Source organism: Agelaius tricolor, unplaced genomic scaffold (assembly GCF_023055355.1).
Source record: "Agelaius tricolor isolate 1412-34295 unplaced genomic scaffold, bAgeTri1.0.p SCAF_5, whole genome shotgun sequence".
Classification (NCBI taxonomy): Eukaryota; Metazoa; Chordata; class Aves; order Passeriformes; family Icteridae; genus Agelaius; species Agelaius tricolor.
The window spans coordinates 15,882,435-15,908,086 of record NW_027269265.1 but is presented as its reverse complement, the minus strand read 5'-3'; the positions used below and the strand labels follow the sequence as shown (position 1 = coordinate 15,908,086).

The 25,652-nt window shown below is 42.4% G+C and overlaps 1 protein-coding gene and 1 long non-coding RNA gene across 7 annotated transcripts in view; both read left to right on the top strand.

Annotated features, from left to right (window-relative positions):
* The first annotated feature begins 10,396 nt into the window (after positions 1-10,396).
* LOC139589816 (uncharacterized) lies at positions 10,397-14,086 on the top strand. The gene is made up of 2 exons (XR_011679138.1): positions 10,397-11,444; positions 12,309-14,086. It is a non-coding gene; the product is annotated as an uncharacterized lncRNA (long non-coding RNA).
* An 8,155-nt stretch (positions 14,087-22,241) lies between these two features.
* UNC79 (unc-79 homolog, NALCN channel complex subunit) overlaps positions 22,242-25,652 on the top strand; it is a 109,416-nt gene continuing 106,005 nt past the window's right edge. For all 6 annotated transcript variants that reach the window (XR_011679137.1, XM_071426568.1, XM_071426565.1 and 3 more), the window contains exon 1: positions 22,242-22,387. Coding sequence is in view for 5 of the 6 variants with exons in the window: in XM_071426568.1 (XP_071282669.1) it covers positions 22,366-22,387 (22 nt within the window). In the remaining variant the exon portion in view is untranslated. The remainder of the gene's footprint in view (positions 22,388-25,652) is intronic.

Below are 25,652 nucleotides of genomic sequence, written 5' to 3'. Positions count from 1 at the left end.
TTGAAGTCCAGGTCCCAAACTAGATGCCAGATTGCAGTACAGGTTATACCAGTAGCATGTGCTGTAGGGGACTCTTTCAAATGCTTCACAGGTGATATTCCCAATATTTTACCTTCTTGTATTTTGTGTGATCAGTTATCCTGGGTGCAGAATATTCTGTCCTTTGTGATTTGTCTAAATTTTCCCTTGTTCTTGTTGCATTGCCTGTGACTGAGACAAGTTGGCTTCATTACACACACCTCCTGTTCTTTCTCCACTTTGCATTACCCTGCAACTGTGCCATTCATGTTTTTCTAAGGAAGGACAACTTTTCTGAGACTCCATTTCTTCTTGGTCATATTTTCCTTAGGACCTGTGAGTTCACTGATTTGCAAGGAAAGCACTTTATTGTCTCTATTTTGCTGTTCCTCCTCACAAAAATGAAGAACACTTACATCCTAGTCTCAGCTACCTTTTCTCTACATTCTCAACCAGTTTCTCTCTACTGCTTGCAATCAAATGGAAAGTGAGCTTTCTTCTACCTATTCAGAATAAACACATTGCTAGATTTCTTCTAAGAGTTTTCTGGACAATCTGTTCCGTATATTTTTTTCCTTGATAAATATGCAGACGCTAAATCTCCATGGCTTACAAATTTGTACCTTTGACTGATTCTGCTAGCTGGTCTCAAAAAGCCTTGTCTGCATCATCTGCCCTGTTGAGTGTTTCTGTGGCACCACCCTTGTGCATTTCCTTCTTTGTCATTATGCCTATGTTAATATTACAGTATGGATTATTCCTCTCCCAGTTGTGCAACTTCAGTAGTAGCTGGTTCATTGTATTTAAGATTCCCAGCATTTCTTGTTTATTTCCTGTGTTTCTTGCATTAATAAACAAACATCTGGGATGTTCAGGGAATTGACTCACTGTTCTTCTTATGATCCTTATGAATACAAAGCAAAGATACCAATCTCTATTTATTAACAAGGTGGACTAAACATCTGCCCAGTAATTTGTAGAATGATGTTTCAGGAACCCAAGCTCTTCTGCTGCTACAATTTATGTAGACAAATGCTCATTTTCAAGATGTCTTTCTCACTGTCTTGCCATTAAATCACGACTGGAAGAATAAAAAAGAGTTCAAGGTGACTCCCCTGCTGCATCACCCTCACTCTTTGCACCTTGCAGGTACTACCTGTCCCTTCAGTCTCTCTTATAGCAGTATCCTTGGCACTCACATGGATGAAGAGCATGAGGAAATAATCACTAAACTGGTGGGGCTTCCTCATCTCATGAAGACCCAAGTCCTGGGAAGAAAGAAGCCATGAAGCATTGGCTGAAGATATTTTGCCTTTTCAGACTGAGAGGTGTGTAAGACAGAAGTGTTGGCTGTTCCACAGGTGGGACCAACCTGTTTTGCTTCCTGACAATAATAGTGCTGATGGTGCCAGGGGGATTTGCAATTCCACACCAAGCCACAAAGCATTTCAGAGATAAATTAAATGTTATTGACAGGTTTTGGTTCAGAAGTAACAGTTAATGAAAACCTGTGACTCCTACCATGAGATCTGAGATAACGTTAAGAGTGTTAGCAGTGTCTTGTTACAAGAGGAAAAGTGCATGGAAAATCACACAAATACTGACACTAAGAGTCTTTTAAATAAGAATTTAAGATAAGGAGGTCCTGTATGAGCATAGTGGGATCCTATTATGGGATAACATGATAATCCTATATCATGGGATAACTGCTGGAGATGAGGCACTGGTATCCCTAGAACATTACAACCAAGGATTGGATTTTGCTTTACCTGCCCACAATATGGAATGGGTAGTACTCCTATCTCCCATGAAAAGCTTGAGGCTAATAGCCAGAGTTACAGCAATGGCCTGAATGAGATGATTGCTTTGGAAGCCCCTTTTAAACAGAAGCAGGTTTAAGCTGTGTCAGATGATTCTCTGTTGACTGATGATTCAAGGGTTTTTGTATGCAGAGTGTAGGTGCAGATCCTAGCAGATAAAGTGAGCCCTGAATGCAGCAAACTGAAATTGATAGCACATCACAGTGATTTAAATTAATAATGTGCTGAAAGTCTGGTTTTGCTTACGTTTCAAGATTTTGGCTCTGTCTCCCTTTTTACCTTTGAAGTTAACATTCACTGCAGAGTGATCTTTGTTTTCTCCCAAGCACTTTCATCCTCTGCCTTAGGCCATCCCCTGTATATGGGAGGAGATCTGTGTGAAAGGTTTTTTTAAATCCCTCCTTAAAGTTAATTTCTGCTATGAATCTTATAAGCAATGATAAGCTGCTACTGTTTGCTGTGCTGCATGTGGTGTTCACCTCATTACTCACCACTTTCAAAATAAAGGAGCTTAATGTGCCAGAAGGTATTACCTTGGTAAGACCAGTTCTGCTTCTGTAGACCTTTGCAGCTGTCTGAGGATGTCAAGGCATAATCTGGCCGTGAAAATGGTATTTTAGGGTAAAGATAGGCCTCTGAGTTTTGTTGGGACAGTGAGTCCACCAATTCCTTTCATTTTACTGGAAGAAAAAAAATGAATTCATGTCAGATCCTGATAATTTTTCCCCTAGGTGTCTGGTTCTCCTCCTACTTCACTTTCTAAAGAGTTGCTTTATTTGAGTTGTTTAGATTCTAGCATAGCTCCTACAGTAGTTTGTGTGTTGCTGTATGAATAGCACCCAACCTGGGAATCCATACCCTGTTGAATTACACCTGTGCTCTGGAGACACCAATCCAGGATTAGGCACAGTGAGCAAGTCTTTTATTAGAGCAATGGAACTAATGCAGCCAGGCTCTTACATCACTGCTTGGGGATATTAACCTAATTCCAGGAGCAGTACAGATATTTAGCAAGGTATTGGGCATTGCTTTGCTGCACAGAGATGTACCCTTAGATTCTTACAGGTAGTATTCACATTCAGTCCATAATTCTCTGCAAGCAAACTGCAGGTAAAATCAGTGTTGCAAGCAGAAGACAAAAATGTCAAAGACCACCAACTGAGATGGATGGCCTGGCTTTGGACTGGACCCAGGATTCCAGCATCCTCCAGTGGTGAACATGGCAATTACTTTGTTATGCCTACCCATAACAGCAGAAAAAGGGCCAAAAGATTATGTTTTCTTGAGACGTCATGAAAAAAGATCACCTCTGATGACTTTTAAAGTAGGCACAGTACATATATGCAAATTGGATGAATGGAAGTACTGACTAGCCTGCTTTTGCAAGCCTCTAGCTGATAACAATCAGCTCTTGGGATAAAATTTTTATTGTCCAAAATCCAGTGTGTTGAACAATCATACCATGGGTTGTCTCCTCCCTCTGTCTGGCTTGGCCCAGCGCCACTGTCCACAGTTGTAGAGTGCCAGTTTATACCAGCTGGGACTCCTGACTATGATTTGCTTATTCATCAGGTTCTGAGGGGAAAATATAAATAGTACTTAGCTCTCTTACTGCTCTTTACAGGGGAAAAAAAAAAAAAAAAAAAAGAGTCTCATCTACATTTAAACAGAAGAGAAAAGCTAAATACTGTTCAAGGTAAAGTACTCAAATTTTGGTGTCTCCAGAAAACAGTCAAAAAGCTGATTGGTAGCAACACTATCACTGACTGGTGGATGAAGGATAAATCTTCAAATTGTCATAAAGGCCCTTTAGGAAAGTCAAACAGCTTTCAGGGGAATTCAGCATTTCATTGCTTCTACCAGTGTTAGCAATATATTGATTATTTTTGTGATTGCAAATAAAAGCAGCAGCCAGTTTGGGTCTTAACCACCTACAGAAATATCTGCTGGAAGAACTTGCAAAATGCTCAGTTTTTCTCCAAGCAGTTGCTTTGTATTGAATGTGAAACAGAATGGGAAGCAGCATCCTCCTTACTGTGCCGGCACTTCCCAGGAAGCACCTGGCAGTGGCTGGTGGGTCAGAGTGCCTGTCAGCCCCCAGCACAGCCAGGAGCAGCCATCACACAGCACTGTGCCACTCAAAGGCTCAGACTTTCAGCTGGGACTTTACTGGATTTAGCTGTGCCAGAACCGTGGGAGAAATCTTAGCCTAGTCATGTTAAGTAACCCCTGCATCCCAGCTCTTACACCATTGACTATTGTTTGAGCTTACAGAACAAAAACGTTGTATACTGCATACAGCAGCCAAAACCACAGCAGAGAATGTCTTTTATCCCAGGTTTCAAGCAAGTTTTAATTGTTTTTCCTGCTACTTAACAAGTGGATAAAAATCTCATCCTTCAGAGCAAAACCAGAGCAAAGTCGTTGTACACCCAACCAACTGGGCCTGCTTGGTGTTGCACAATGAATTAGTGCCATCTACAGTGTGAAATGGGTCTTGAAGATGGAAGGCTGTCAGAGGTTTAAACTACACTCAAAGCAAAACAGCATGCACAAAAAAATTACCTTACAATTTAAAAACAAATAAAGACATGATAAAAAGCCAGAAGAAAGTAAATTAAAACCTTGCTATGTATTGAAATAGCAATAGAAAATTAACGTTGTTTAATAAAAGTTTTGCTTTTGAATATGCTTGATTCCAGCATAGATCAATGTATTCATGTGTTTAGAATTTCTTTTCTCAGCTTGTTTATTTTTGCTGTTGTTGATCTAACTGAGCTTGAAGTAAATGACAAAATGTCACCTGGTGCCCTTCTTAATAAGCTTTATGCAATAGTTTCTCAAACCTGCTCTGGGTGCTCTGGTGTCATTGGTATTACTTACCTACACTTCAGGTAGGAGGACAGAATCTGAACTCAGTTAAGTAAATTCCATATTGTGTCATTTTCCTTGTTAATGTAGTTAATCAAAACCTAAGAGCATATTGTTCTTTTGGAGTGCTGTGCCCTTGACCAAGGAACATGAACATTTGATTGGGCTTTACCTATTTACCTAGGAAGTTGTCTCCATTATCTCTTATGTGCTCTGTTCAGGCAGTAAACCAAACAGGGGATTTTATTTTGATAAACTGAATGATTCACTTCTTTCTTCCCTTGAACAGTCTCACAGCAAGAGGGCTGAGCCTGATTGCTCTTCAGCCTTTACATGCCATAAATGAAATTTGGGATGGAGAATGAGTTTCTGACAATTGGATGTGGAGTTATCTTAAACTCTTACACAAATTGGCAATTAGGTTATGAAAGCAGGAGCAGCATCCCAATTTCTGCAGCACCTCAGTGCCTAAGTGGAACCTCTAACAATGATCTCTGGGTGACACCAATAGCAATTGACTCCTTCATTTGCCACTGATATTTCTAAAATTAAATGAATTTGAGAATAGGAACTGAAGAATCAGGCTCTGATCTCAAGGTCCTCCCAACCTTCCTTACTGCTCCCCTCTCTCTCCTTTCCTCTTTGCATCCATTTTCCCTCAGTATTTATATGTCTTTGCACATAGATCCATTGTTTGCTTATGCCAGTGATATTATGTCTATGGTACTTAGGGTAATACATGGCAAATTCAAGAACATACTTTCTCCTTTTTTTATACACACTATGCATAGCAGACTTATTAAATGTTGAAGCAATACTTGCAGTAATATCATATATCAGCCATTCTTTCCAGGAAATTCATAAGTGTTTAGAAATACCCATTCTCACTGATTGGTATGGATACTCATAGATCCACACAGAGAGCCCACACCAATTGTGAAAACCTTGTTTGATTTTCTGAGCCCAGGACTAGTCAGGCATTGATTCAGGCCACCAAATGTCACTACTTAACCAAGTTGTCTTTGTTAGGAGCACAGCCTCTCTTAAAGTCAATAGAGGAAGAAGGCAATATGCATTGTAGATTCAGATTTTAGGTGCACACTGCTAGAAAAGGGAGATGTACACAATTGAAGAAATCAAAAACAATGATAGGAAGAATTTATGGTGTCCACACTCCTAACTTGCATATCTCAATAAAATCTGGGAGATGAATTCCCTGGAGACAGGAGCTGAAAGGAATGACACTATTAATATTTTTTCCTTTAAAATCAAACCAGCTGTAGAATTGTGAACAAGAAGCCTTGTATGTCTGTGTTCAAGGACATGAGAATTAATCAGCTGTTTTTCTCAGAAGGATTATGTTAAAAAAATATCTGCTTTCAGTTTTTCTCAGAAGCAACCTGTACAATATCAAATACTCAGTAAATGCTCAAGGCAAAATGCTATCTATAATTAGCTTGTAAATGGTTTGTTTATTCAAAACACAGTGATGACTTCAGTGTTATTAAGGCCGCTTGGGCAATGCTCTTCAGCAATACGTATTCCAGATTATTAACATGCAGCATCTGATCCCAGCATTTGATTCTTCTCTCTGATACATTCCAGAAACTCAGGAGAAACTCCACTCAAGCTTTTGCTCCCCAAAACAGGCGTGGGGCTGAGCTCTGCCATGCCCACATGGGGTGTGCTCCCCAGAGAAGCACAAACACCCAGGTGGCAGCTTGGGTGTTGTTATTATATTGCAAGGGTTCCACATTGTTAGAGCTTCATACCTCCTTGATGTTTCTCATAGGCAGCTCCTCAGGCACTGACTCTGCCTTGTCCTCACAGCAGCCAACTGACTCCAGTTCCCTTATCCAACCAATCCACTCTTTTATAACACTCTTCTTATTGGCTACAGGTGCAGCCTGTTAATCTCAGGCCTGCTCCCAAGCCTTAATAATTAGCTCAGCTGCAACTATTCTACCTTTATTTTCTTATATTGTATCCCCCTACACTTGGGGACACACAGGTTCCCCTACATTGGGGGTCCATTCACCTTGGCCAAGTCCCATTGATGCATTAAAAAAATTATCCAACCTTTTCTTCCAAAGGTGCTTTCCATACAGCTTAAACAAGTGTTCCACTAAGGTTCAGAAAGAAAAGGTTATGAATTTATCTAATAACTCATCTAGATTGTGTCTATTGCAAAGCATGTTGTTCTGTATCTAAAGAAGCAGCTCATGGTAGAATTGCCACCAAATCCTCTCTATTCTACTGTAATTATTATTGAGTTGCAATTTATGGAAAAAATATTTATTATTGATATCAGGCACATTTATAGATGTCAAATGTATTTAATTTTATTGAAGACAGTTCTAATAAATATGTCCAAGTAGTAGAAATAGAATTTATTTTCTTCCAAATATGAAACTTATGCAGGGCAAGTTAAAATGTTAGAAATTTCTCATTAAAAGAAAATAAACCCCAACCTTCAACAATCTTCAAGGTAATTATAGTTACTTCATTTTCAAATAAAATTCTTACTTTTCACCATAATTCTACAGGTTAAATACCACCATCAGTACAATTGTCCTAAATTTATATTGCTGTAAGAATCATGTTTTGAATTCTTCTGTATCTTGATACATCTTTAATCTTTTAAGGCAGTGATAGGTTAGAAACTCGTTCATTGTTACTGAAATGTTTTCTTCTGTGAAAAAGCAAAGACAATCACAAATAGTCTTTCAAATATAACATCAAGAGATTTATTTGTGGGAATATTATTATAGACAGACCAGGGAAAAAACCCCACAAAACCACCAATGGTAAAAAATTCTCTCTCCAATAATGTCATTGGAGTAATTTTATCAGGACTGTGGATCTGAAGATTCGTGATAATGCATGACAATTTTTAGAGAAGTTTCAACATGTGTATGTTCTGTTGTTTTTAAAGTAAGGATTTCAATGTTTATGTCCAGGGAAAGTTAACAATTCTCTGTGCAGCAGGCTTGGTTTCCTCAGATGATATTCTGAAACCAAGTACCATGGAAAATATAACCCAGCATTATCTTCCTTCACACTCAACTCACATTTTTAAATAAAATAAACAAGTGGCCTCACACAGAAACCAAACTGCTGAAAGAGCCTTACACTATTATTTACAATCTTCCCCCAGGAGCAAATGAGGGAGAAAATGAGCTACAAATCAGGGGGTCGTGCTGTCTCTGTATGTTAATTGAAAGTGCTTTGCACTGGCACTAATGGAATGTTATTACCTGGCCAGAGAAGCTGCCCTAGGACCTGCCCTCCCAGCTCAGGTGTGAGGAAATGGTTCCAGCCAATGAACAAGGGACCTCAGCAATTCAACAGCAAGTTATTCCAATGACAGCAGTCTAAAGAGCAAGTACTCTTAAAAGCAGGGCTCTGAAAGAGTGAAGGAGCAAGGACCACCCTGTGGGATTCGGGGAAATTCTACATATGTTGGGAAAAATACAGAATGTATTTTTTTTGTCAGCCAATAAGAAGAAAGTACCTGGATAAGCTGTGCCAGGAGAGCTTTGAAGTCCTCCTGCCATTCTGAAGGGATCAATAACAAATCTAGGAACAGCAAAAAGCTTTTAAAATCTAAACTTAATGTGAGAAAACTCCTAGTGTTTAGGAGTGGTGTATAAGTGCTATCTGGAGGGTTGGCAATGCAAGTGTGGAGGAGGCTGGAGCAGGCTGAGCATCCCCAGGCACTGAATGAGACAGACAGAGGGATGAACAAAAGGGCCAGGGCTGAGCCAAGAGCAGCTGAGCCTTTTGGGGAACCCTTTGGACAAATATTGTTCAGTGCCATGTGGAAATAGCAGTGGTCTGGCTGTCAGTGCCCAGCACTGTCCTGAGCAGGGGCTGTGGTGATGGGGAAGAGTGCTTTGGATTTACAGTTCCTGCAAGGTGTAAGAACCAAATACATGCAGGAAACACCAAGATGACCACAGCTCACAGCTGAAGTGCAAAAGTGCAAAAAATAGATTTATTTCAGCACCTCACTGGCTGGAGGATTCCAAAATCAAACAGAGACACATACAATGCTCATTTTATCAGGGGCAAAGTGTGGCTAGGCCTGAGTCCTGTGTTACAGAAAAAAAAGGGGTTTGGGCTGCACAAATCTTCCCCAGGCTGTGTTTTACAATCTCTGAACTTCTTATCTCCCTTCCCCCTTACGAAAAGGCCGCCAGCCTGTCTGAGGAATGTTGTTATGTTTGTTAACAACACTTTGTTATCTGGGTGAGAAAGCTCTTCTAGAGCAGACAGAAAACAACCCAAATTGAACACAAATACATGAATTTTCTCACACTGAGAGAAATATCTCCCAGGTGCTAGGTTGGTCTTTGAGTGAAAACCGTGTTAGAAACAACTTATTTTTCTCTCTCCTTGCCAAGCTTCCATTTTTAACCCTTTCATCCCCATGGAAGATTGGATCGAAAAATTAGATTATATCTCATTTTCAACCCTTTTTTTAACCCTTTCATTTTTAACCTTTTTTAACCCTTTCATCCCCACGGAAGATTTGATCGAAAAATAAGATTATACCTCATTTTCAAGTGAATGTTCAGAAAGCTGAAAAATAAGTGCCAAGCATGGCAAGATTAATTAGAGGCACTGTTGCTATTGTAGGACAGTGCTTAATTTCATTTTAATACAGGAATTAATGCTAAAGTAGTCTGAGCAGGAGATAGAAAGGAGAATCTCAGCATAAATTTATGAAGTTTCCAATCCTCACAGCTGTAAAGAAGAAAGTCAATGGAGAGAACATGAGACACAAAAGCAAATACCTGAAAACAAGTAGCACAACTCAAACCCTATTATTTTAAAATATCGTGTATCTAAGACAATCTCTTGCTGTCAGAAGGTCTGGCACAGGAAGTTTGGTTGCTTAGGGTTATCCACCATGTGCTTAGCTGCTATTGCCTCAGCTGATGAATGTAAATCAGTCTTTTGCTTTCTGGTTACTTTAGACACATCTTTCAGACATATTTATTTCTGGATAATTCTGTATCTGTTACAGACAGGTAGGATATTTAGTGTTTGGGGAGAATTTACAGGAAGAAAACCTTGTTTCATCCTCCATAAAATCAAGCAATTAAATTTACCAAGATAACCAAACCACAGCTCTGGCAGATAACATGCCAGATATGTCTGTTTAATTACTGATCCAGCACTGTTTGTTTGTGTAGACTTCTAACTCTTTGCTCTCCACACCTTGCTAACATATTCTGGACATTGTCAAAAACTCCTTATGCTGAGGCTCTCCCCACCATCAATGTGTTGCCAGCTGTCTTGGAGGTGAGCTTCAAGGGTGTACTCTGACTTATAGCCTAGAGGAGGATGCTATAGTTATCTGATTCAGGATTTGATAATTAAAAGCAGGAGAAAGCACAGCAAAAAATAATAAAATGTATTTAGAAATGAGTAGGGGATTGAATAAATCACCTGTTTACTGCAGCTGAGTAAAAATCTTCATGTCTGCATATAACAGGCACAGATTTCATCTATGAGAAATGTCCATCCTGGAAATGGCACAGTCCATAGCTGAGGGGAGGATTATTTACTGCCCTGCCTCTCCACCTCTGAGTGCACAAGCAACACATTCTAAACAGATATGCAGATGTCTGATTGCTGATTGCTGTGTCAGATGTCTGATTGCTGTGGCTGACAGCTGACTAGCCATAAACCAGCCCCAGTTTGCAAGATGAGTTGCTCAATTAGCACAGTGCTTGTTCCTGGGCTAACAGCTCCTAAGCTTGGGCTTAGTGCCATGGCACTGTGGCTCTCCAGTTCTGCATGCAGAGGAGCAGACATGTCCATCTCTGTGTCTGCCCAGCCACTGTGTGCTTAAATAATCTCCTACCAGAAATGCTGGTAACATTTTTCTGCCTTTGCCTGTTACCCTATCACACATTTTGCTTTGATCCAGAGCCCAGGCAGGTAGCTTCACATTTCCCTGCTGTGGAAGGCTGCTTTCTCAGCAGGGAAGCCTCACAGCTCCACTGTGCACATGGATTAATGATGGTTTGGGTAGGGTGTGCACGAAGGAGATATTCTCTGCAGTGGGAGCAGGGGAGTATTTTATTCAAGGTACTGGTCATTGATGGGTCAGTTTCTTAAATGAAAGTAGTAAGTGATCTGCAAACAGGAATTCCAGAGAGTGTTTAATTGGGGTGCAAGCAATTTGCGTGTAGACACATATGGACAGGGGGAAAAAGACTTTTAAGGTTTTTGTAGATGGGAAGACGGACAGCTTTCTCCATTTTGCTCACAGCATGAGCAGCACAGACAGACTCCTCCCAGCGCCCGGGCTCAGCAGCACAACCCCATGAGGCCGTGGGAGGCGGCTGCCCCATCCCCGTGCTGCTCTCCGGGCAGCGGGCACGGCCACGCTCCTGCTGCTCCTCACCCAGCGACTGCGGCGCTGCCGCTGGCACCCAGCTTAAAAACGAAGGACTTCACTGGCAGGCAGTCTTCATTGAAGGGGATTCAGCATTCTACAGGCTTGGAGCAATAGAAGATAACAGAGGGCTGAGAAATTCCCGGCAGCAGTAGTCACTCGTTAGTCAGGATATCCCAGCTGTGCTCTCTCCTCCTCGGGCTAAAATAAAAATAATGAGCCCTGTAAAGCATTTTGGGTCCCGGCTCTTCTGCTTCAGGTCTGCCACTTGGAGCACTCGCTGGATCCACAGCTCCCCACCTGAGGACAAAGTGGGACTGCTGGTGAGTTGTGTTTGAGCCTTTTTTTTTTTTTTTACTCTCATGCAAGCCTATCTTCTTGGAAGAGCTTTCTCTTGCTGTTCTTTTTCATATAGAAAATATTTGTTTTCTTCTTCTTGACTAGAAGCCAGCTCTGCCCAGGAGCTCCCTCCACTCCTCAAATAAGTTTGTCTCCTTCCACTTCCTAGAAGGGAAATTTGTGCCTGAGAGGAAGGGAATGCTGACATAGCATCCTACAGAGACATGTCACAAAATCCATTTCGATGGGGTGCCTTTTATAATCTTTGATTATAGTCCCCAGCACAAGTATTCCACCATGTGATTATAGAAGACCAACTCAATTTATTTAACTAAAAATTAAGCAGCAACTCTCTGCATTATTGTATCAACTCCCAGTGTTGGTAAATACCCAAAGCTCCTTTATCTGAATAGTGGAGTGGTAAACTGTGCTACTGTAACTATTAAGCCAATAATACTATTTCTATAAAGATTTTATTTATAAAAACCTCAAGAAATAGGCACAAAATTTACTGAATCTGTAGGAAACTAAGAACCTGTAGGAAACTAACTAAACCTAATATCTTTTAATGTGCCTTTTATGGTTTTAAATGTGTCTTGTATAAGCATCTTGGTGCATGGAATGGACTAAGATACTTTTCTTTCCAACTGCCATAGATTGCTAGTACTTTTAGTTCAAACACATAAAATAATCCTCTGTGGATTATTTTTCCTTTAGAGCCTGTCACATCTCTGGATTTATAGCTGCAGAAGTTCAATAATACCACATAATTTGCTTGGCAATGGACATATCAGTTTGGGAGCATTTCAATTTGTTTAGCTTTATTTAACCTTATTTCTTTAATTTAGGAGACAATCATTGGATTCTCAGCATTTTCACTGGCAGTTCTTGGACCACCCGGATGGTTTCTCTGCCACCTTTCAGGCTATAAAAAGAAATAGAGAACATCCCTTCAAAATTAAGATGTAAAGGCTCCAATAAACTGTAATACTCCAAACTTGGACTCTCTTGAAAGTCCCCGTTCCCACACTGTCACCCATCCCATGGGCCAGGTCCCAGGAAGCTTTTGCAGGTACTGTAGAACTGGACCTGGATGTACAATGGTGAAATGATACAAAATAGTGGCAGGTCTGCTCTGCCATCTCCTGCAGCCTTGGACCAGGCTGGATCTGCCATCAGGACCTGTGAGAAGTGGAAGAGCGAGGAGGAGGAGGACTGTAAACCTGCTCCAGTGTATTTCAGTTTGGCCATTGAAAACCTCATCCATCATCCTGATTGCTGTTTGACCTTGTGTTTTAGACAGCAGAACATCCGTGTCTAGGAAACACAGGCCTGTGGTAGACTTAGAGGCACCCTACCAAACATGCTTGAGAATCCTGCCCTCCTGTGGGCAAGATTAAAGCACAATGGTGAATTATACTTGTGTGAGTCCCTGAAATACAGGAAAAAGCAGCAGGTTGGCTGATCCTCCACCATGGACCAAGCTTTGCAGTGCCTGTGCAGTCCCATTTGTGTGCCTTTCCTGGCTGCTGCTTTGGTGGTTCCCTGGTTGGTGAGGTTACAAAAATGAGTTTACTCTTTGCCTTTCATCCATGGCTTTGTCATTATTCCTGCATCCTTTCTGCACCAGCACATACAGGTACCATCAAAAGTTTAAAGTAAATAAATGGGAAAATATACAGAGAAAAAAAATTATAGTCATCTCATACTAAACCTCTGAGAATTTAGGACGATTTTCTTGATAGTTTCTCTTTAATCTTTACATGTGTTCTTTTGGTGTGTTCCTCTTCCACCAGGATAAATGTTTTTCTGCAGGTCATGATTGTCAGGTATTTAAATTTATTTTCAGTTTTTAGATTAAGATTTTTGAGACGTTTCTCCATGATTGCTATTTGCAATCACTATGATAAATACTTTGAAGTCTAGACTAAATTTGAGAAAAGTGCAGTAAATAATACTTATGTCATGTTACATGTGTTATAAAAGAATGTCTTCTAATAATTTCAAGTCTGTCTTGCAAGAAAATACAGAATATCAACCTTTTGTTATGCTTAAGTATTAGCAGAATATAATTTAAAATTCCATTAAGTCATTTGTAATATCTAATATGAAAACAGATTCCTAAAGTAGGGCTGTGAATGTGTAAGTGTTGTACTTGCTGTACTTCCAAAGTATTATTTTCAGATAAATGGCTTGAATTCCCTTCGGCCTTGTAACCATGACTGAAGTTTTCAGATGAGAATGGAAACATTCATCCTGTTTAAAGAAATACTGACTTATTTTTTTTCCGAGAAATGATAGCTTTGTCATTTAGTTGAACAGTCTGATGTGAAAGCCCAGTTGTGTATGTGGAAAGTTTCCCACAGATTTGAATGAGTGTTGGATATGTGCCTGTGTTCCTGGAATCCAGAGAAAAAGCAATGCCAGTAACTGCAAGGCACTTGGACAAGGAGTTTTGATCCTGCACACTGTGGGTGCATCCTTTGGAATAATAAGGCTATTTTGCAGAATTTTTTTGTAAAAATCAGCTTTGAACATTTCAGTGTATCTGCTTGTCCTGTATCTGATTTCATCATCCTTCTGTCACCTAGTAATGCTAAATAAATCAGTAAGATATTACATTTCAGTTGTTGTACTTGTCCTCTTAAATTATGACAATGAGTAATAAGATTGCCTGGTTATAATACATACTCAGGGGATGTGAGTAAAGCACTGACAATTGTGTTTGATGAATTGAGGTAACAGATATATGGGGATGTTTATATTGAAGCAGTGAGAATTTTTAGAATCTACTTACCTTTAAGAACTACTTAAAATTTAAGTGGTTTTTGAAAATACTTTTTTTTTTGATTTTCAGTCCACTTCAAGCATTTCTTCCTAAAAGTACTAATGATTACATTTTACAGGCATTTAAAAATACTTCAGTGTTCATGTAGCTCTCTTTACTGATTGCAAATGAATCTTTAATCCTGGGACTGGAAGCTCTGGGGAATGTGGTGCATAGAAAAGCAAGATGAAAGGGAGAGAAGCCAGGTCATTGCAGGCATTGCTGTTAGTGTGGTATGAATGAGCTTATGCTCTTCATCAATTGCAAAGGTGTTTATTTATTAGTCTAAACCAGCCACAGTTCAGATAGAACTGGGCTGATAAATGCAGCCAGTAGTCCCAGGGCTCTGGCTCCAACAGCTGCTTTTTTCCCCTCAAGCTTCCTACAGCTGCCCAAGGTGTTTGGTGAAAGTGGTTGGTGGGTTTGTCATTTCTCAGCAGTGACCCTGCCTGGTACCACTCAGGGCTCCCTGAGTGATGCTGAGTTCTGTGTGTGGACGTCAGTGGAGGCCTTTGCAAAGAAAGGCAAGAGACTCCTTCCTGTAATTCCACAGATGGGGAGCACCAAACATGAAATGCTTGCCCAAGGTAAGGCAGCAGGGTAGCAGGAGGTGGAAACAGAATTGAAGGATGGTTCCCTGCCATGCTTCTCATGGTATCTCTCCATCAATAGTTTGCATTTCTTGCAGATGCGCCAAAGCTGGTTTTAAGCTGACTCTAAGTAGCACGGGTAACACATATATTCCTAAGGGTAAGTGGCTGAAACCTGTTCTTCCATAGGAACACAAGGAGCAGCCATTCCAGGTAAGGCAGAAGATCTTGTATTGAACTAAACTTTGTAACATTTACATGCTTTGTGATTATGGTAATGTTCTGCAGTGTACAATTAAGCTAAAATACTCATAGTTCTGAGTAAGTGGAAGTGTCTTTCAGCCACTCTGTTGTCTCTTCTTAAGGATGAATGCTCTGGATGAGCTTACACTTAAATTAAGGGGCCCAGTAGTGTTCAGCTTATGGTCCATAAACACTCTGGGTCTGTAAAAAGTAGTTGGGGAATATTATGCAATTGTCAGGAAGCCTGAATTAGCAATAGATAGGACAATTTGTAAGGATCTGCAGATGAAAAAAATACATTCCCATGTGAAGTGCAGCAGCTTTCCTGCAGGCTGCTTCAGGAGTGTCCCAGTTCTATCAATTTAGTTCACTTTCTGTTTCCACCAAGGTTCCTGTCTCTGATAGTCCAGCTTTTGTTTCATCTTAGGCTGCTCCTAGACTCCTGTGTACAGCAAACCAATTTGGAGGAGAGACCAGACAGCTCACTGGCTTCTAGGGAGGCAGCCTTCAAATCAGGAGCAAGGTCAGTCAGCTTTAGTTGTTACTGAGCCAGGGTCTTCACCTGGGTCACAAACTTGGTACAGGTGTGGTAAAACACCAAGGATGTCAGCCGTGTTGAGTGTCACATGCTTTCTCTTCCCTTCCTTGTGGAAAGTCTCACACCTTCTTTTGCTCTCTGTAACTGTTTTTTCCCAGCAGAGACATCTTACAAATGATTTTACTTGAGTGTAGAAATACTAAAGCAAAGTAAGTATCTGGTTTTCTTGATTTCTCTGTTCATTTCTTTGCCTTTGGGCCATGATGCTATGATAGGTTTAAGAAGGCAATATTTTGACACTTGTCATTCTGATTCCTAAAGCATTACTACCACTACAATGTGCTTTTATTTTAGCCATGTAGGTAGGTGGTATAGTCAATTCTGCACAAATCTGATATTAAAGATAAGAAAAAACCCCAGCTGTTTGCAGGGGAGATATAATTCAGCCAGAGTGGTGCTGATTTCCACAAACTTGGTGTGTCAGTTGTCACAAAGACTGTGCCTCTTAGAGCAGTATATCCAGTCTCTGGTTTTTTAACAGTTGTAGTGCATGCTGATCAAATTTGTGCTAATTCTTTATGCAGGTCACCATGTATTTCTCAAACTCCACTGCTATGGCAACAAATTAAGTATTTTGCTCACTTAAAGGCTAATGACATTACTCTAGAAGAGAAATTGAGGGCATTTATCAGAGATTTTACAGTGACAGATGCTGACAAATGTAATAATAAAGCAAACATCCACAGACTTAGTTGACGTAATTATCAGAATAAGAGGAAAATTACAGTTTTGTCAGTACAATAAAATAACCACGGTACTTCTTAACAACATTTCGTTTCCCCAAGATCTTAATTATTCTAAATTGGGGAAAGAAAGAACAAATATCAACATTACAATCTGGCTACTCTGTTGGAAACGCAGTACTAGCTAGCAATGAGACCCAGAGCCCTTTAATGCTCCATCTCTCACTTTAAAGCAGCCCCAGTCAGTGATGACTGAAATGAATTTGTCACATGCCAGATGGCATAACTGATATGGGTCGGTGGCTTCAGCCAAGCTTCTGGTCACATTATGATCACTTCTGCCATTACTGCCAACTTGTTCTCTATTCTATTCTAATTCTCTACCCTACTCAAATGTCTACTCTACACCTTCCTTCTCAGAATAGTTACTTTCCTGCCCTCCCACAGGAGGAAGGTTGGGTTGATATTTTTTTCTGTACATAGTGCTGTGTGATAGTACCACCAAAGGAAGCTTTCCTTGCATTTATAAGTCTCAGCACAGAGGCTAAAATTGGATATCTTCACCTCAGAAGAAATTATTTCCCTGCACAAGAGTATACAAGCTGTCAGTAATATTGTGTTACTTTTGTGCAGACGTGATTTTCTGTGAGCAAGACAAAGTGCTTTCCCTGCTCGCTGTCTCTTGGCTCATGCTGTTTGACCCAGGTGTCAGAGCCCCAGGGAACTGCTCCAGGATACCTGCTGTAGCCTGAGTTAAGCCTAACTGTTCAGTTTAATCCCAGATAGACTTTTTCCTCAAGCGATTATATATTTTACAATCATTCATGAGGATTAATTCTTACATAGAGCAAAGATTTAGAGACAAATTTAATTTAATATGATATAACTTTTGCTGTGAAATACACTCATCTGAGCCTGAGGGACTCCATCTGCTGTTTGAATCTGACAGGGAGGAGGTTGGTCCCTATGCAGGAGCTGTTCAGGGGCTCCAGTTCCGTACCAAGACCCTTTCTTTGGCATTAGTTTTGCCTTGTAAGTATTCAGAAAGCACCATGTAGATTGAAAAATGCTGAGAGGCAGAGAACCCTGCGTCCTCCTACTTCGATTCACTCTGTGTTTGGTTTTTCTTATTGCAATTACCCTTGGCTCCCTCCATGCCACAGCCTTCAACTCAGACAGGCTTGTAGAGACTTAAGGAAGAATTTGAGATGTTTCAAACTTGTCCCCTCCTCTACTGCAGTTTTTAATATTCCCATCATAATGCAGTTATTGGTAATCTCCTGCCAAAAGTTTAAAAAAATTGAGGTATTGGCTTAAAAGAAATGAAATTGGATGTTAGCTGTTTTTGTTTTGTGTTTTGATAAAACTTAGGTCCTTGCCTCTCATTCAGGCATTGAAATCCTCATTTGTTTCAAACATTCTTTATATTGCATTGGAGTCTTTGACTATGTCAGGCAAGGACTAGTTTTTATTTAAAATGCAAATAGAGACCCATGTAATTACATGACTCAGGAATCTGAGCCTTTAAGGAAAACACCATGAGAATGTTTGAAGTGTTGGTAACAGTGAATATGTCTGGATAGAGATGTGCAGCTATATATCTGTGTAAACTGATAGAATGATTTATTTTTATACATGCATCAATTCACTTCAATTTATGAACAGTTTAATAAATTTCCTGTAGCGATTCAAGGTAGGAAGGCTTAGGATTTGTATTTTCCAGAAAGGATTACCTTTCTAAAAGTAGATTTGTTAATGCATGGAGATTTTTAAAAAAAGGAACAACAGAAGATGTTGTGTCTTTTTGGAGCTGAATACTTGAAAATGTAATTCAAAGTGACAATAGTCACATAAATAGTGACTTCTGCTCTTGATTACTTCTTTTCTCCTTACACAGAATTGATTTATGCCTGAATTATGTTGTAACTACAATATACACTCTTAGGTGGGCAAAACTTAATTAAAAGGCAGCACAATTCACAGAAACAATATGCTCCAAATCTCTTCCACCTTATCTACCTTATCCTGCAAAAGCCATCTTTCAAAACAACCAGACATACACAAGTCCATGGGACATGATAGGATGCACTCACGAGTGCTGAGGGAGTTGGCCAATGACACTGTAAGACTCATTTTTATTATCTTTTAAAAAGGTCAAAGCAACTTGGAGAGTCCTGAGAAATAGAAGAAAGCAAGAGTCACTTCTATTTTCAAGAAGGACAAGCAGGAGTATCTGGGAAATTATAGGTCATTTATCTTCACCTTGATCCATGGGAAAATGATGGAGCAAATAATCCTGTAAAGCAGTTCCAAATACATTAAGGACAGGAAGGTTATTTGAAGTAGTCAGTGTGCATTTGCAAAGGGAAAACCATGCCTGACCGACTTGATAGCCTTCTGCAACAAAATTACTAACTCAGTGTAGGAGGAGAAAGCAGAGAAAGTTTATCTTTAGCAAGACTTTCGTCAATGCTTCCCCATTACATCAGCAAAGAAAAAGTAATGAAATATGGACTAGGCAAGTTGTCAATGATGTGAATTGAAAAGTGGCCAAACAAACTGCCAGGCTCAGAGGGTTGTGCTCAGGGGCAAAAAATGCAGCTGGAAACCAGTGCTGCCCTGTAGGGGTCAGCTCTGGGCCAGTCACTGCTGGTTCATGTCTCTGCCCATGACCCAGATGATGGGACACCCTCTGCAGATGGTGCAAAACTGGGAGAAGCACCTGGTACACCAGCAGCTGAAGGCTGTGGTGCCATTCAAGTGTGTCTTGAGAGCTTGGAGATGTGGGCCAACAGGAGTCTCATGAAGCTCAACTGATGAAAATCCAAGTCGTGCACATCAGAGGGAATAACTAAGCAGCAGTACAGACTGGGGCTGAGCAGCTGAAAAGCAGCTCTGTAAAGAGTGACATGGGGGTCCTGTAGACACCAAGCTGACTGTGAGCCAGCAATGAGCCTGCCTGGCAAGAAGGCCAACAGGATCCTGGGCTGCAGGTCAAGGGAGGTGTTTATACTGCTCTACTTGGCACTGGTTAGACCTGACTGGAGTTCTGGGTCTGGTTCTGGACTTACCAGTACAAGAAGGACATGAATATACTGGAGTTAGTTGAGGGGAGGGCTAAGTGATGAAGAGACTGGAGCACCTGTCATGTAAAAGGATGCTGAGAGAACTGGGACTGCTTAGCACCAAAGTCAAAAGGTTTGGTGTGAGGAGTGGGTCTTGTCAGTGTGTACAGATACCTTGGGAGAGGGACCAAGAAGATGGAACCACACTTTTCTCAGTGGAGCTCAGTGACAGGACCATAGGCAATTGGCACAAACTGAAATACAAGAATTTCCACTTAAACAGAAGAAAAAGCTCTCTACTGTGAGGATGGTCAAACCTTTGAACAAGTTGCTTAGAGAAGTTGTGGGGTCAAAGATTTGAAACTTGGCTGGACATGGCTCTCAGCAATTTGCTCTAGCTGACCTTGCTTTGAGCAGGGAAATTGGAATAGGCAAGCTCTCCACACAATCTTTCCAACCTCAAAGATTCCATGATTCTGTGAAATTTCTGTTCATGAACCCAGAAAATAGCATTTATTCTTTCAGTTTTCATCAGTTGGTATGTAAATTTTCCACTCCCCATTCATTTAATGTTAAAATATATTCTTTCATTAATGATTTGTGGGCTTTAAGATGCCTGCAGCTTTTATGTGTTCGCTTAACTGAGGGTGTGCAGAGGCAAAAACCATATAGACATAAACCTTAGCTGCTTAAAATGGTTTCCAGTGGAGCACTGTACCCATTTTGTTTGGCATATTCATGAGGATCTTGCTGAGAAACCATGACTTTGGTTTAGCCCAGACACTTGAGAAATTAATTCCCAGAGTACCAAGTTTCTATAGTTGCTCCTTAATGACATTTGTTCACAATATAAAGTGTGAGTCTCTATATTTGAATTAACAAGCTAGGCAAGTATTAAATTGTTTGACTGAACAACAGACTACTTGTATAGGATTTATTTAGGGCTTAGACATTGTTTAGACAATGCAGAAGGACTCATAAGCAATAAATTGTTTACCATGTACCTGAACTACATGCTGTACTATGTAGGACCTTGTTCAGTAAATGAAGGCATAGCTGCCATTTTCAGACACTTAAACCAAAGAAGAAATTTTACATGAGAAATGGAATTAATATTTTCTCAGTGTACTCCTGCTTTATCAACCTGAGTGTTTTTAATAAGCTCACCACTCTGGTACATGAACACTTGGTATAATTTAAAGATACTTATGGAATCTCAGTTCCCCTCAGTGCAGAGAGTTCCCTATTGTAATGAGCAATAAAGCAGTTCAGATTGATTTGTTGCATCAACAGACAGAAATTCAAAGATGAAACCTGTCTTCAATATCTTATTTCAATGAAGTCTGAAAGCCATTTGTCTGTATATTCATCACTCCATGTCGTGAGACATAGAGCTGGGGGAAGCAGGTTTGTAGCACCACATGAGCTCTCTGGTCTAAATAACTCTCTAAATAACTTCATTAAATAACTCTCTTCACTAAATAAAGCTTCTAATAAAAGAAAAAATTAAATATTTACTCTCAAATGTTTGAATGTAAAAGAGAAAACAGTGGTATAAGTTGGCTTCTCTCTGTCTTTGGGGCTCACAAGCAGCAGGGAGTGTGGAAAGAATTATGGCCTCCAGTAAGAGCTCTGTTTTGTACCTGATTAAGTGGTGCTGAAGAATATTGGCCATGCAGTATTTTTAGAAAATTTCTTTCAGGAAAAAAGCAAACCAATTAAATGCCAGTGAACAGCATCTGCCCCTTCATTGTGCTTCATGGCACTGAATGTGCATTGTCCCAAATGAGGGCAGCAGTAATTTGGAGGCACTGCCTTGTATGATGAATACCAAAACATACCTATTTTCCTCCACCTCCACAGCACAATTCTCAAGACTCCCATGCCCTGGCTGATGAAATACTGCTGCTTCCACATAGCTTTTTCAGAGGTGGGAGGATCTGAAAAACTGGTATGGAAAGTTTCAGAGGAGAAACTCATAGCTCGCCGTTAATTTCTGACACGTAAGGTCAAGTCAGGACGCTGGGGAAGCTGACAGGACGCACAGCAGTGAAATAATTTCTCTTGGAGCAAATGAGTTTTATTGTTATTACTGTATATTCCCACCACAACTGGACAAAGATCTTTTCATCTCACCGTCGTCCTGGGGCAGTCACCATGGCTGGGATCTGCGGATGGAGGGGGCGCAGTCGGGCTGAGCGCAGCCCTTGGCTCCGCGGGAAGCGCTTGGCGGTCCCGAGGCGCTCGGGGCACGGTGGGACCAGGTGGGGAGAGCCGGCCCAGAGGCACCTGGCCCAGAGCCCGCCCGCCCGCCCGCCCGAGTGCGGCTGGAGCCCGGGGGCCGAGGGGAGAAGGACGCAAGGGAACAACAACGGTGCTGTTCCATGTCAGAGATCACACGGATGCACAGCACAGCTCCCGGCAGTGCCACCAGCGCTGTCCTCGCTCAGCACCAGCCCCACCGCAGCCCCGAGGGCACCGCCAGCCCCTCCGCAGCCCCGGCCACCCTGGCGGCCCCGGGGGCACCGCCGGAGCTTAGCAAGGTCTTCCGGCTCGGCAGCTCCCAACTCGGCGTTGTGACAAGCTCGGCGGGGCCACAGTCCCGCTGGGCAGGTGCCCCGGGACAGCCCCGGGTCCAGCCGGTCCCCCTCTCCCCATCGCATCCTAAGTCCCCCGTTCCCCGTCCCGTCTCCCACGCCGTCCCCCCTGAGGATGTTGTTTGCCGCGGCCGCCAGGCGCGCTGCCCCTTTAAGCGCGCTCCCGCCCGGTCCCGCCCGCCCGCCGCTCCCCGGCCCGCAGCCCTGCGGCACCGGCAGCGGCACCGGCACGGGCACCGGCAGCTCCATCGCGGCCGGGGGCCGGCGCTCCGCGGCGCCCAGGGACAGAGCGGGGCGGCAGCATGTCCACCAAGGCGGAGCAGTGTGAGTGGGGCCGGGCGGGCGCCGGGCCGGGGTCTGTCCGAGGGGAGGGGAGCGGGGCCGGGGGCGCCGTCCCGCCGATGGCGCTACCCCGCCGCCGCCGCCGCCGCCCGCCCGCCGTCCCGGCGGGGCAGCGCTGCCCGGGCTCTTCCTGCCGCGGTCTGCGGCGGCCGCCGGCGGGCGGTGCAGGGGGAGGGGGCTGCCGGCGTTCTGGCTCTTTCTGTCGGAGCCGGTGCTGGTGGCCGCAGCCCCCGGAGCTCCTCGCTGTTCGGGCGGCCAGCTCGGGGCGGCGAAGGCAGCGCCGGGGAGCCGACAGGAAAATGCGGGATCGAGGGGGACAGTTGGTATTGAGGCCGCCGGCTTCGCCCCCCGCCCCACGGCGGGAGCGGTCCAGCCTGCCCCGTGTGCCGGCGCTGCGCCGCGTCCCGAAGGATGCAGCCACCTGCGAGAGCAGAGGTGACGCACGCCTTGCCACCCTGCAGGTGGTCTTGCAGTGAGATGGAGCGAGAAGAGCCGTGCTGCCCTTCTTGCCCGGGCCGCTCACCTTTCACCGGGTGAATGTCGGCCGGGGGTTTGTGTGTTGCCTACAGGCCGCTTGCCACAGTGCCCGCGCCCAGCAGGGTCCCCCAGGTGCTGGCATCCCCTGCCCGCGGCCAGCCTGCCTCTGCCTGGTCACGGCTGCTGTAACCACCATGTTGGCTAGAGCTGATCAGAGCACGAGTAGATGACATGGTGGTTGGTACCTGCATCTGGCTGTGGAAGTGCTCCCCACTGTTGTTGCTCGTGACACCTGGTGTGTCTGCAAGAGCCCTGATGTGATGCTGAAAATATTGGGGTACTTGAGCTTGTCACCTATGTCAAAGCTACTTTCTTGCCTGATACAGTGTCATGGTTATGAACAGGCAGTCTGTGACCAGGAGGTTGGATTGATGTTTGTCACAATGACGTGATGTGATTTGACACTTTGCGTGCTGAGACTTGCTCTCTTCTTCCTCCAGGTCACTGAGAAGGATCCTTGTGTTTATATATGCCTATGCTGAACCCATCTAACAAAAAGAATAACTGTATTTTTTTCTATTAGGGTTTACTGCTTATTTATGGTGATGAATGAGCTTGCTTTAAAAATATTATGCAGATGTTAATTTATTGCTGTAAAGATGCAGTTCTAGCCTCATAATTAGAGACACAATATTCAGATTGTGCAGAAGCCCTGAATTGTGCAATATTTGGATCTGTACCCTTCTGTTGTTGCTGCCTTCCCCACCTTGCACCTGAGTTTTGTAATTGTTCCTTCTTTCCTGTGATACTTATACATTAATTACACTTCCTTCACACTGTCATGTGGAAGAATTTGTGCTACTTTTTGTCCTAGCACCGGCTATGGCATTTTTTTCCTTTTCTGTTCTGTCTTCTCTCTTCCTCTGTTCCTAAGGCTTTTGGTCTGCTCTGTTTGAGCTCCTCTTACATATTTTATCCTTGGCTGTTCTTTTCTTTTCGTCCCTTTGTACTTTTCAAGACACTGCATCCAGGCCTGCCATGTCCCTGTTGCTCTCTATTTCAAGAATTACTTAGGCTCCAAATTTCAGATCTTTCTGCCTTCTAATGTTCCTTTTCATGACACTCCAGGAAGAGTATTTGGTTAATGGACATATCCTGTGCATTCTAACCTGCTGAATGTATTTTTTTTACCAAGGCTGCTTCCCTGACTAGTTCTTATGGCATTACCAAATGTCTTTGTCTCTACTTAACTTTAAGATTCCCTCACCAGCAATTTTTGAGCAATGGACTCTGACAAGGATGTGTTGGTGTGCATACATCACTACCAGTCAAACTTTCAAACCCCAGCTGTCGCTGTTGTTGCTTCTGCCCTCAGTGAGTGACAGGCAAGAACCAGAATGTCTTGGGAAGGACTCAAGTTCCAAGTCATAATGAATCTCAGTTTACCAAGAACATCAGTGAAACACTGCAACTGAGGAATCACTGGTTGGAACAGAAGATGTGCTGGTCTAAACATGAATCCCACAGCTCTTGAGCAGGTTCTATGAACAACAGGTAAAATGGTGCCAGTCTGGAGGTTGACTGGAGAAGCTGCTCTTTTTTGTGACCACACACATCATGTATTGCCCACCAGATATATCAACAGTGAGTTTGATCATTGGACTCTTTGCAGCATGCCTCAGGTGTTCTGTTGTAGTCAAAGAAAATGAATTGTTTATCACCTTAAAAAGCAGTAAGTGGTGTTTAGTTGTGGTAAGTAATGTCCTGGGAATGCCTGATGCCTGCTCTGTTCCCCTCCAGGACAGTGGAGCAAGCAAGGCCATCTTTGAGGACTCCTAATGGTTTCACTCTCAGTTCAGTCAGTGCTGACACAGGGGCTGAGGAGTTTAGGGAAGTCTGTGTAGATGCTGGAGAGAAACCCATTTGTTTTTTGTGATGACCCTATGAGAGTGCCCAAGTGCTTCCACAGGGTGACACCACTTTTTGAAGTGTGAACTCAGAAAGTTGGGTCATTCACGCACTTGGTGTAGCTTGAAAGCTGGCAAAGTTTTTGCTCTGGGGCTTTCCTTTAGAAGTTTCTTTGTGTTCTGGGAGGCTGTGCTGAAATGGACAGAGTTTTGGGAAACAGAACTGGGAAGTGAGGCTGAAATCTGTAGCCTAAAGCTAATGTTTATATTTAGGCTTTATAAATAAGTTTTCTCTTTTGATATTTCGCCTGATACAATTGCACAACAATGCCAATCAATAAAAATGAATGGATTTCCATCTTTATTAAAAAAAAAGCTGTTCTAAGTGATTCTAGATACCCTATGCCCTTTATTGAAAGTTAGTAACTGTAGGGAGCACATAGCTCTCTGAAGTACATCTAGATCTGAATTCTGTAATAATCTTTGGGGTTTTGTTAGTCCATTTAATTTACAGATATCTGACAGCAAATCATGGCAGCCACAGTAATCTGTGCACCTTGCTGTGCATTGTTCTTAGCTGGGTACTGCCTTGCTCAGTCTGTGTCCTTTACAAGCATACTTGGTTTCATACTTTATTTTTCCCCCAACCAGAGAAAGTAACATCACAAAATACATTTATGAAGTCATTGCTTTCTTAATCTAGAAACTGAACTAGATTAGTTTTATGACAGTTAAAATCAATGTCTACCTTTTAAATAATCTGATGAGATGGCCTGCAAATCTGGGACTAAAACTGAGATTAGTGGGCAGAAAGAATGAGGTGTGAGATGAGGAGGGGAAAACAGCCTTGCACTGCTCAAGTC